Raw genomic sequence first — 12,244 nt, forward strand, 5'->3', positions numbered from 1 at the left:
AAACAACATTTGGTAGAAAGCATATGAGGTGAAACTGAGGCACAGGAAGGTGTCATGAAACAGGGTGTGCATTGAGGGCACGAGTAAAGAGAAGCCTCCAAGTTACTGCTTTGCAACAGTCCTAGAAGCCATTCTGGAACCCTCTGGATGAGCGCTCAAGGAGAGAAACATGGTATATTTGGGGGAAATGAAGGCAAGTGGGATATTGAAAAGCTGTGGTGAACTGACAACTCACTGGATGAACACACAACTAGAAACTTTAGGAATCACAGAAAACAATTCTATTCCACATATTAAGCAATCATGTTTAAGTTAGAGAAACAAATCAGTTGTCTCCAGAAAGAAGAACAGAGTTCATTCAGAGAAAGAATTCACATAGTTAAGAAGCAGAAAATACATGGATTATTGTGATGAAAGCAAGTGTCCAACTAAGCAACGAGAGAAAAATAAGGATAATTCAAAATTTGAGGACAAATAAATAGCAGTATGACAAAGATGGGACAGTCTTTTACCAAATGTGTGTTTTTCTTCTTCCTGAGCTCACAGATGCTTCCATTTCCTGGCTTTCTTTGCAGTGAAATATGGCCTCATGGCTGAGCTTCAGCTAATGCAGTGGATGTGCAAGAGATGTACACTAATGTGTGGAGGACCTGCCCATCACAACCCAAGTTCTCCCTTTTCAGCCAGTGGAATGTTGCAGGCTGGAGACCTTCAGGGAAGCCAGAAGTGAAAGGTGGCCATCTCCAAATCACCGCTGCCCAAAAAATATCTGAACCAACTACCCAACATTGAGACTCATTTTGAATTTAACATGAGTAAAGAATATTTCTGTTTGAGCCCATTAATATTGCATTAATGAAACAAGCAGAACAAGAATGCCCTGGTCCAAATGTGACACAAAAGTAATTACAACTTCATTATGAATAATTGAGGCAAAGCCAGCACTCATCTGGACTCTGAGTTGAGTAGCATTAGGGATTGTGATGTTGGAATCACAGAAGAGGAAGTCTAATTACAGGCACATGCTTGGCTCTGTGGTGAGCAATATTCATGCACTTACCAAAATATAAATGCTTACTGCTTTTCAACTTTTTTTTTTTTTTTCCTGAGACGGAGTCTCACTCTGTCGCCCAGGCTGGAGTGCAGTGGCTCGATCTCGGCTCACTGCAAGCTCCGCCTCCCGGGTTCACGCCATTCTCCTGCCTCAGCCTCCGGAGTAGCTGGGACTACAGGAGCCCACCACTATGCCCGGCTAATTTTTTTTTTTTTTTTTTTTTTGTATTTTTAGTAGAGACGGGGTTTCACCGTGTTAGCCAGGATGGTCTCGATCTCCTGACCTCGTGATCTGCCCACCTTGGCCTCCCAAAGTGCTGGGATTACAGACGTGAGCCACCGCACCCGGCCACTGCTTTTCAGCTTTTACAAGCAGACTTTAGATACATTAACAGCGACTTCATTATTATTATTTAATTAAATGTAAGGGCTGACATATTTGACACTGCAAAGTTTCGATTGCAATTGAGAGAACATAGAGATCAAAACAGGAGAGAAAATATGCGAGAAAGAGTAGAAGCAAGGATATTCACAACTTACTAAACGGAAAGACAAGAGATGCTACCAAAAATTAAAGAAATACAGCATAAAGAATCAGTTGTATTATTCCAGTTCATAAATATAATAGATAGTAAGAAGACATGGGAAACAGACATGATGTAACATATTAATACTCATATCAAGGTGTCAATTGAGAAAGTTCACAATGGATAAAGCATCAAGAATAACGTAAACAAATTAGATAAAAGACAATAATGACAGAAAATCAGAAATGGTTAAATCTTATTGATTCTGTGGCATAAAAGTATGGATACGCTGATGGAAGTTTTCTTTTTATGGGAAAACTTTATTATGAAATTCTTCGACCATGTTCATATGTTACTTAACTTAAATGTTAGTAAAGTTGGGATGAGACCACCCAAACTATAGCTGACTTGTTACAATGTCCAAGTCAGAAATTTAAATCAGAGGTCAAGTCAATTTGAGACTTTAGTTTTTCACCCTTATTACAGAAATAATCATATTTTCCTTGCCCATTTCTTAAGGTTCTTTGAGGTACAAGCAGGATCTTGCATTTATGGGCCTCAGCATATTGCCAAGGAGACATTGCATAAATGTGACTTCTGGATACCTTCCTATGGTGGTTCATTGCAGTTGCACATAGGAGCTACTGCAGGCTGCTCTGTGAAGTAAGGCATACATAAACATAGGTAGTTTATGACAGCTTGTGACTGGGAACTTCCAGAGTATGACTTCAGGGATCTCAGCTCTGCAATGCTGCTGAGAATTGTTTTCTTAAGTAAGGTTTGCTAAAACAAAGTGTTCCATCACAGAATAAATGAAAGCATGTAAAAAGGTGGTGTTCAGGTGAGAAGGAGCATGAATCTCTGAAGTACGATTGGCCTGGGCTAGGCCTGGATGGATTTAAATGGCCTGATGCCTTGGTGATTACATAGGTAGAATTAGGCAGCCGGGACAAGATCAGACTAATACTCACAAAAATAAGATTCAGAATTGGAGCAATGGAATAAAAGGCGTCACCGAAGGGGCTGCAAGAGATGTCGAGACTGTAATTTCCCATGGATGTGAGCTCCTGTGAAGAAATGCACCCCCTCCTTGGGGAGTGTTCTGGATCAGATGTTAGCTTTCTCATGGAGGAGGATTTTCTGAATACAAATATTTACCTGCTTCCTTTCTAACTTCTTGTATGCCCCTATCCAAAATCCAGACAGTGGACCATCTTTCATATTTTCCAGTCAGGAAGAATACCTTGTTTTGCATTTGATCCTCTATTTCCCTGTAGGACCCTAGAACTCAAAGTAATTTATAATCTATCCTAGGCTGTACCATTACTATTTAATAATTTATGAATCAATAATAAAGTATGGGAAACATAAAGCAAATTAAGAAGGCATTTAAATCAAGAGGCAAAAGCATTTTTCATTGAAACTATCTAGTTGCTTCTTCTCTTTTTTCATATTTCTCCCCTAGACAGACATCATGCCTGTAAGAAATGAAACAGTAAATCCTTTTTAAGACTGGCAGAACATGGCAATAATATACAATGAATAAGGTGAATTAAGAAAGACACAGATATTAAGTTGAAAGACTCAAGAATAATGAATAGTTGAAAGATTACCTCTCCAGAAAAATGAATTTTGAGGTCTCATTTTTAATGTCAATGTGACGCTTGTTCCCTGTTTAAGGGACACAGTTTTAAGGAAAGGTGACTGGCCTCTGATTTAGTTCTGTTAATTATTTTCTATTAATTAAATATACAGTTATACCTTTTTCTTTAAAGAACATCATGGCTACATATATAATACATTTAGGTGTCATTATTCAGAGAAAATATTGCTAGTTTGAATAAATTATAAACTTTTATAACCCTGGCAAAAGATCATTGTAGAAGGAGACATTCATGCTACGGTTAGGAACTCTATAAAAAAATAACTCTTCAACCAGTTCCTGCAAATAAATAAGTATTAATAGAACTTTGGGGAAGCAGAATATATACTCATTTCATTCATGTGAATTATCTCAGTCCATATGGTTGAAATTTATATCTCTCATAAATATGTCACATTTGCACATTTACAAGAATTAGATCATTTTTTCTTTATAATCTAGTTATCCAAATCCATGAGAAACTGTGCTGCATCATTCAAATATGTTTTATAAAATAATATGTAATTGAATGCACTTTGAAGTCATACTAGACCACATACTGAAAAAAGCAAAATTTAAATGTAAATTTAATAATCTATAATACAGAAGAACAAAGTTTCCTGTGATGAAAGCACATTGATCTCATTGGGATTTACTACATGGGTGGCAGCATAGGAAAGACAGTTAGCTGATTGTTAAGTCAACTTTGACTACAGATATGATTATGGAAATTTTAAAGATCCTCCAATTAAGAATAAAACCACTGGAGGATATACAAGCAAAAAAGCACTAAACAATGAAGGAAAATACTCATGGCTTAGGCCAAGTTTTAATGTCACAAGGAACTAAGGATACTGCCACTCACAGTTTTAACGGTGGTATCTTATCTCCTCGGAAGGTACAAGCTAACACCTTTAAGACACTATGTCAAAATATAAAATAGCAATCAGACAAATGGTATCTGAGAGACCAAGGGACTTTTTTTTTCCTTAAAGAAACTGTAAGAAGGGGTTGTAATGATAACCATAATTTAGACTTAAGTTTGAAGTTGACAAATGAGTAAGATTTACGCCTGTAGGGAGATGACAGGGAGACTCTGTGGCAGTGTAAAAACCTGAGCAAAAGTTTGGAATTTGGCACGGTGTAGTATGCTGCTGAGCGAAATCTTTAAAAACCAACCACACAACAAAACAAACAAACAAACAAACAGAAAATCTACTTTGCAGTGTTTGCGAATTCTTATGGTGTAGTCCCACCATGACAGATAACAACCTAACCACATGATGTCAAGGAACACAGAACTTGGAAGAGAAGCAGATAGTTCTCAGGCCAGCCAGGATAGGTCGGCCACAGAAAAACACAGCTTTGTAGAGCAACAAGCTTTATACTCATGTTGGGTACACTACCAGGCGGAATTGCACCATTTAGTTAGGATGAGGTAAGGAGCATATAGGAAGCCATGTTGAAGGTTTGTACTTTATTCTTGTTGAGTCACCAAAGTAGTTTGGCTGACAAAAGAAATGATGTTAGGATGAAGATGGATGTTAGGAGAGAGTGAGTCAGGAGTAGAAAGTAGGATGCTGATATGGTTTGGATGTGTCCTCACCAAAAATCTCACCTTGAATTCTAACTTAAATTCTAATCCCCTAATCCCCATGTGTTGGGGAGGAACCTTGTGGGAGGTGATTAGATCATGGGGGCGGGTCCTCCATGCTGTTCTTGTGACAGTGGGTGAGTTCTCATGAGATCTGATGGCTTTATAAGGGTCTTTCACCCTTCACTCTGTACTTCTCGCTCCTGCCGTCCTGTGAAAACGTGCCTTCCATCATAATTGCATGGTTCCTGAGGCCTCCGCAACCATGCAGAACTGTGAGTGAATTAACCTCTTTTCTTTATCAATTACCCAGTCTCAGGTATTTCTTCATAGTAGCATGATAACGGACTAATACAGATGACAACTGACATTTTAGACATGGGGGCCCACTGAACAAACTTGAAGCCAGTCTGTTTGAGAAGGGAAATAAATAACTAAAATAGTATAGTAAAGGTAGAAATGGAAGTAAGGCCGAGACACTTGAAATGAAGAGTATGACTTGAGATCTACATGATCTATTAAAAACTAAATAAATAAAGAGAACAAAGCCAGAGTCACTGTGATTTTTTTTCTGAGTGAGAAGTAATGGAAATAATGGTAGAAATAAGGAAGAAGAAAGAATATATTTAGGATGCCCAATGGCACTGCTCTTAAGTGAGATGAATTAGTTGAGAACCGTCTGTGGAAAGCAGATGGGATATAGGTTTAGATTTTGAGGCCACCACTGTTTTGACAACATAAAGATGAAAAGTAATTAATAAGAAGAAGAAAAAAATGAAAATGGACATAATAAACTTCAGGAACATGAAGAGAAAATGAGTATTTTAGAAAAAATAATGGGCATCTAGAGTAGGAACTAGTCATCATATGAATTTCTCTAGGACAGAGGAATGATTCAAGTACGATTAATCCCAAATCTAACATCTATTAGCACAAAAAGCACAAATACCTTGAGCAAGGCACTTTTCCTACCTGAATTCCAGATTCCCTACCTATAATATGAATCTTTAATAAAATGCCTACTTATGAACGTTAAATTTGCTAAAGTAGTGCCTGGCTTACAGTAAGTGGACAACACATACTAGCTTGTGGGGTGGTGGTAGTAGTAGTAGTCATCACCGTCATATGCCATTATGAATATAATAAACACCAAGCAGATCTCATAAGACTATAACATTTTACAAAAAAAGAAAAAAAAAGGCAAATATGCAATAACTAGCGAAGGATAAAATAAAAGCATACTGAAGGAAATAATATAATGTCACATGATGACGTGCAGTGGAACCTGTGAACCGGCATGCTTACAAGCCTAGATTAAAAGCCAGACTTGTGTTTGGGTCATAAAATTTACTATCTCTGGAACCTTTTGGAAATTAAAACTCTATTTCTTTACCTTTTAAATGAGTGTTAATAATTATTACATTAGTGCTTGTTGTGAGAGTTAAATGGTATAATCCAAGTGAAGTGTTTAGCACATTTTCTGGCGTCTCATTAAGAACTCAATAAATGTTAGCTATGCTTTTAATTTTGTACTCCAAAGATAAATTTTTCTTAGGAAAGTCAAAACCTAAGAGTTGAAGTATGCTCTTTTCTAAAGTCATTGCAACAGTAAAATAATATTTTTGGAAAATGTAAAAATAGCAGTGTTGCAGGTAAAGGAATTCTCATCTTGCCCTGAAATGTGACAATGACACTTGGAAGAGGGCACTAACTTACAGTCACCTTATCTGAGAAGACTGACAGTGTTGAAAGAGTTCTTAAAATATACACATTAAATGGTCAAGGAGTGTTTGTAACTTTTAATAAAAAAGATAAAAAGGAGGCAACAGGGCTAGAAGGACATAAACATTGGCATCAAATCTCTGAATCTTACAACGAGAGGTGATGAAAATAGGCAGAAATCCACAAAGACTGAAAAATAGGATGAAAACAATTTTGGATATTTGGGGGATATAATAACAAGTTGTATTAGTCTGTTTTCACGCTGGTGATAATGCATACCCAAGAATGGGCAATTTACAAAAGAAAGAGGTTTGATGGACATACAGTTCTATATAGCTGGGGAAGCCTCACAATCATGGTGGAAAGCAAGGAGGACCTAGCCACGTCTTATATGGATAGCAGCAGGCAAAGTCAGCTTGTGCAGAGAAACTCCCATTTTTAAAACCATCAGATCTTGAGAGACTTATTCACTATCACAAGAACAGCAGAGGAAAGAACTGCCTCCATGATTCAATTACCTCCCACTGGCTTCCTCCCACATGTGAGAAGTGTGGGAGTTGCAATTCAAGATGAGATTTTGGTAGGGACAGAGCCAAACCATATCATTTCACTCCTGGACCCACCCAAATCTCATGTCCTCACATTTCAAAACCAACCATGCCTTACAACCAGTCCCCCAAAGTCTTAACTTATTTCAGCATTAACTCAAAATTCCACCTTCCGAAGTCTTATCTGAGACAAAGCAAGTATCTTCCTCTTATGAACCTGTAAAATAAAATGCAAGCTAGTTACTTCCTAGACAAATGCAGGCACAGGAATTGGGTAAATACAGCCATTCAAAAATGGGAGAAATTGGTCAAAACAAAGGGTCTACTGGCCCTATGGAAGTACAGAATCCAGTAGGGCAGTCAAATCTTAAAGCTCCAAAATCATTTCCTTTGACTTTGTGTCTCACATCCAGGTCATGCTGACGCAAGAGGTGAGTTCCAACTGTCTTGGGCAGCTCTACGCCTGTGACTTTGAAGAATACAGCTTTCCTCCTGGATGCTTTCATGGGCTGGTGTTAAGTGTCTGCAGCTTTTCCAGGTGCATGATGCAAGGTGTCAGTGGCTCTACCATTCTGGTGTCTGAAGGATGGTGGCCTTCTTCTAACAGCTCAACTAGGCGGTGCCCCAGTAGGGACTCTGTGGGGGAGCTCTGACCCCACATTTCCCTCTTGCACTGCCCTAGCAAAGGTTCTCCATGAGGACCCCCACCCATAGCAAACTTCTATCTGGACATCTAGGAATTTCTGTACATCCTCTGAAATCTAGGCAAAGGTTCCCAAACCCAAATTATTGACTTCTACACATTCGCAGGCTCAACACCACATGGAAGCTGCCAAGGCTTGAGGCTTACACCCTCTGACGACACAGCCTCAGCTTTATGTTGCCCCTTTCAGCCACAGTTGGAGCAGCTGGGATGCAGGGCACCAAGTCTCTAGGCTGTACACAGCATGGGGAACCTTGGCACAGCCCTCAAAACTACTTTTATTCTCCTAGACCTCCAGGCCTGTGATGGGAGGGGTTGCTGTGAAGACCTCTGACATGCCCTGGAGGCATTTTCCCTATGGTCTTGGGGATTAACATTTGGCTTCTTGTTACTTATATAAATTTCTGCAGTTGGCTTGAATTTCTCCTTGGAAAATGGGATTTTCTTATCTATCACATTGTCAGGCCGCAAAGTTCATGAACTTTTATGCTTTGCTTCCCTTATAAAACTGAAAGGTTGACAGCACCCAAGTCACCTCTTAAATGCTTTGCTGCTTAGAAATTTATTCCACCAGATACCCCAAATCATCTCTCTCAAGTTCAAACTTCCACAACTCTCTAGGGCAGGGGCAAAATGCCATCAGTCTTTTTGCTAAAACGTAACAAGAATCACCTTTGGTCCAGTTATGAACAAGTTTCTCATCTCCATCCGAGACCACCTCAGCCAGGATTTCGTTGTCCATATCATTATCAGCATTTTGGTCAAAGGTATTCACCAAGTCTCTAGAGAATTCCAAACTTTCCCACATTTTCCTGTCTTCTTCTGAGTCCTCCAAACTGTTCTAAACTCTGCCTCTTATCCAGTTCCAAAGTCGCTTCCACATCTTTTGGTATCTTTTCAGGAGTACCCCACTCCTGGTACCAATCTATTGTATTAGTTCATTTTCACACTGCTGATAAAGACATACCTGAGCCTGGGCAATTTACAAAAGAAAGAAGTTTAATAGACTTACAGTCCCAAGTGGCTGGGGAAGCCTCACAATCATAGCAGAAGGCAAGGAGGAGCAAGTCACGTCTTACATGCATGGCAGCAGGCAAAGAGAGAGCTTGTGCAGGGGAACTCCTCTTTTTAAAACCATCAGATCTCATGAGACTTATGTGCTATGATGAGAATGGCACAGGAAACACCTGCCCCCATGATTCAATTACCTTCCACCAGGTTCCTCCCACAACATGTGGGAATTGTGGGAACTACAGTTCTAGATGAGGTTTGGGTGAGGACAGAGCCAAATCATATCAGAAGTCATAAACTTGCTATTGACTTTATGTGGTCCAATCATGACTTTTTTCATATTATAACATGTAATATATATTATTACATATCACATGTTATTACTTACATACTAATAACATGCAATATTAAATGTTATTACACATTACATGTTATTTCTTACATAGTAATAACATGTAATATTGCTTTCAGGAGCAGAATGAGCTGACATTTTAAGAGTCAGCCCAACATGTCTTCTTTTCATTTAAGTGGAAACTTTCATAAAAGCATCTCCAAAACCACTGCCCTGCCCTGGAGTCTGCTCACCAGCCCCCTTGTAGCACTGTACCTCTGCAAAAGGGAGCTGGGAAGTCCCACGATGCACCGTTTCCTGGGCTGACGATGCAGGTCAGGATGGCATGGCCTTCCAAGATGTAGCCAGAGAGGCAGCTGTACCGGATTTTGTCTCCTATGTTGAATCTTGTTCCGTGGAGAACTCCTTTCAGGATTTCTCCAGGATTTCCACAAGTGTGGCTAGGTAAAACTATTGGAAAAAGAAAAGAAAGGAGAAAAAACAAGTTAAATTTTCCATGGAGAGCCACTTATAAGATAAAACAGACACCATTTTTGAATTATTAAAATGAGAAAATCTCTAGTATCAGAAAAATATTAATTGTTCCTAAAAAATAAACTGAGAAAATGTCTTCGGGTTTTAGAATATCTGCAGTATAACACTTTTATAAACATCATAAAGTGTAAATAAATGCATTTTGTTAAGAGAGAAAAATATAGTCCTGCTTTTATTCAGTGTTCCAGATAATGTCTGGATTATATTTTTCTAGTCACAAAATTCTACTTACTCCTATAGTGAGCAACCAGATGTCAGTGTCAGCAACCAGACACAGTAGACTATAGAAACATATAACAGTGGCATCACAAATACTGCAAGAGTAAATACTCATAACCTATTTATTTTTATGCTTCCAGGACTGGTACAGTGTCTGTTACACATCATTACCCAACCCTCCATCAACATTTGATGGATAAGCAATTGAATTAAATAATAACTTAGAAATCTCATGCATTGATCCATCAACGTATAAAAAAAGTTCCACTACTGTATTCCAGGCCAGCAGCCAGGCTCTGTCCATTTATAGTGTCTGATTCAAAAGCAAGTTTCAGTGGTGTCTGATTCAAAAGCAAGTTTCAGTGCTAAGTTTTGACAACACAAATACTGAATTCACTTGCATTTTGAAAAAAAAGAATAAAATTCAAAGCCTGTCAACCATCTGAATGGACACATCCTCTCAACCAGGGTGATTCCAAAGTTAATCTGAAAAACTAGGTCAGGCCGTGGTGGGATGGGGCAGCCAGACATGCCTCATTATACTCTCTTCCCTGTTGGAATTACTGATAGAACAGGCTCCTCAATTCTAATAAGAAACAGTGACAAACTGTTTGCGGAAGCCTGCTACCTGGAGGCTTTGTATGGATGATTAAAAACATTGGTCTCTACAATCCTTTCTTCTAACCCAGACATTCCTTTCTATTGATTCCATGTCTTTAGACAATAACTTAACTCTTGCAATTAATTACCAATATGAAAAAAAAACCTGGCCAGGCACGGTGGCTCACGCCTGTAGTCCCAGGATTTTGGAAGGCCGAGGCAGGAGGATCACGAGGTCAAGAGATGGAGACCATCCTGGCTAACATGGTGAAACCCCGTCTCTACTAAAAATACAAAAAAAAATTAGCCAGGCGTGGTGGCGGGTGCCTGTAGTCCGAGCTACTTCGGAGGCTGAGGCAGGAGAATGGCGTGAACCCGGGAGGTGGAGCTTGCAGTGAGCCGAGATCGCACCACTGCACTCCAGCCTGGCCAACAGAGCGAGACTCCGCCTCAAAAAAAAACAAAACAACAACAATAAAAACAACCTTTGATTCTACCTATTACCTGGAAGCTCCCACTTCCAGTTGTCCTGCCTTTCCAGAGCAAACCAATGTATATCTAAAGTGTATTGCTTGATGTCTTATGTCTCCCTACAATTTGTAAAACTAAGTTGTAGCTCAATCCTCTTGGGCACTTGTTCTCAGGACCTCCTGAGGGCTGCGTCGTGGGCCACTGGTCACTCGTATTTGGCTCAGAATAAATCTCTTCAAATATTTTACACAGTTAGACTCTTTTCATTGACAATTTCAATAATGGGGTATTGATTCTGTTCTTTTTGGGCCTCTCACTTTTTCCTTGATATGATTCTCTATCTAAATCAATTGACTTGAAACTCCATTCCACACTTATAGAACATGATTTTGAACTGAACTGGTGCATCGTTCAGTTGCATGGATGAAATTCATCATTGTTGCCTATTGTCTCCATATCTACGGTTTAAATTTACTATGTCATCAGTTAATTAGCTGCTATTTAGTATTCAAATAAGCTATGAAACTTACTAGTAGGGAAATACAAAGACTTCCAAATAAAAATGTATTTCCAATTGAACAGAAACTATTTTATGTCTGTATCCATTGTCTTTGCATCGGCATGGGGGTGTATTTTAATGTATTGGTATAATGTAGAATAATATTTTCTGTTTTATTAGTTTTTAAACTGAGTAACATAGAGAACATTTTTAAAATACGGAATAGGAATCATCTATTTCTAAAAGTATTTTTATTTATCATGATATTACTTAAGTACAAACAGAACTATATAGAAATATTTAGGAAATAAATACTAGTGTTTAGATATTGAATATTATTGACATGTTTATGAGATCTCTATTTACATAGTCAAAGTGTATTCAGTTCTAGTTTTTAACAAGTAATTTCTGAGAGCAGTCTACAGAAATCTGTTGGAAAACACGACAGAAAATAGTTCACTATTGTCTGCAATCATTTTTGTCTTTTTTAATAAGAAAATTCTGTATTTAATTCCACATTCACTATCCCTAAAGAAAAAATGTGTGCTGTTTATAGTACATTAAAAGTGACATTTATAAGGAAGAAAAACTTTCCATTTTATCAGGGCAGCACTTCAACTTATGACTCAGAATGCCGTGTCCATCAGCTGAGCTGAGAGCTCTTACAGTCAAAGACACACGTTGAATAGCCACCATAAATGTGAAGAGTGAGAAAGAGAGTGATTAAAAAAAGGAAATGTGTGGACAAAAAGCTTTTTGATGTTTTTCT

At 38.5% G+C, this 12,244-nt stretch overlaps 1 protein-coding gene across 2 annotated transcripts in view; it reads right to left on the reverse strand.

Annotated features, from left to right (window-relative positions):
• Positions 1–12,244, reverse strand: part of CSMD1 (CUB and Sushi multiple domains 1) — a 2,071,408-nt gene that overhangs the window by 1,089,964 nt on the left and 969,200 nt on the right. For both annotated transcript variants that reach the window (XM_055349528.2, XM_055349527.2), the window contains exon 4: positions 9,408–9,602. In XM_055349528.2, coding sequence (XP_055205503.2) covers positions 9,408–9,602 — 195 coding nt within the window. The remainder of the gene's footprint in view (positions 1–9,407; positions 9,603–12,244) is intronic.

Source organism: Gorilla gorilla, chromosome 7 (genome assembly GCF_029281585.2).
Source record: "Gorilla gorilla gorilla isolate KB3781 chromosome 7, NHGRI_mGorGor1-v2.1_pri, whole genome shotgun sequence".
Lineage (NCBI taxonomy): Eukaryota > Metazoa > Chordata > Mammalia > Primates > Hominidae > Gorilla > Gorilla gorilla.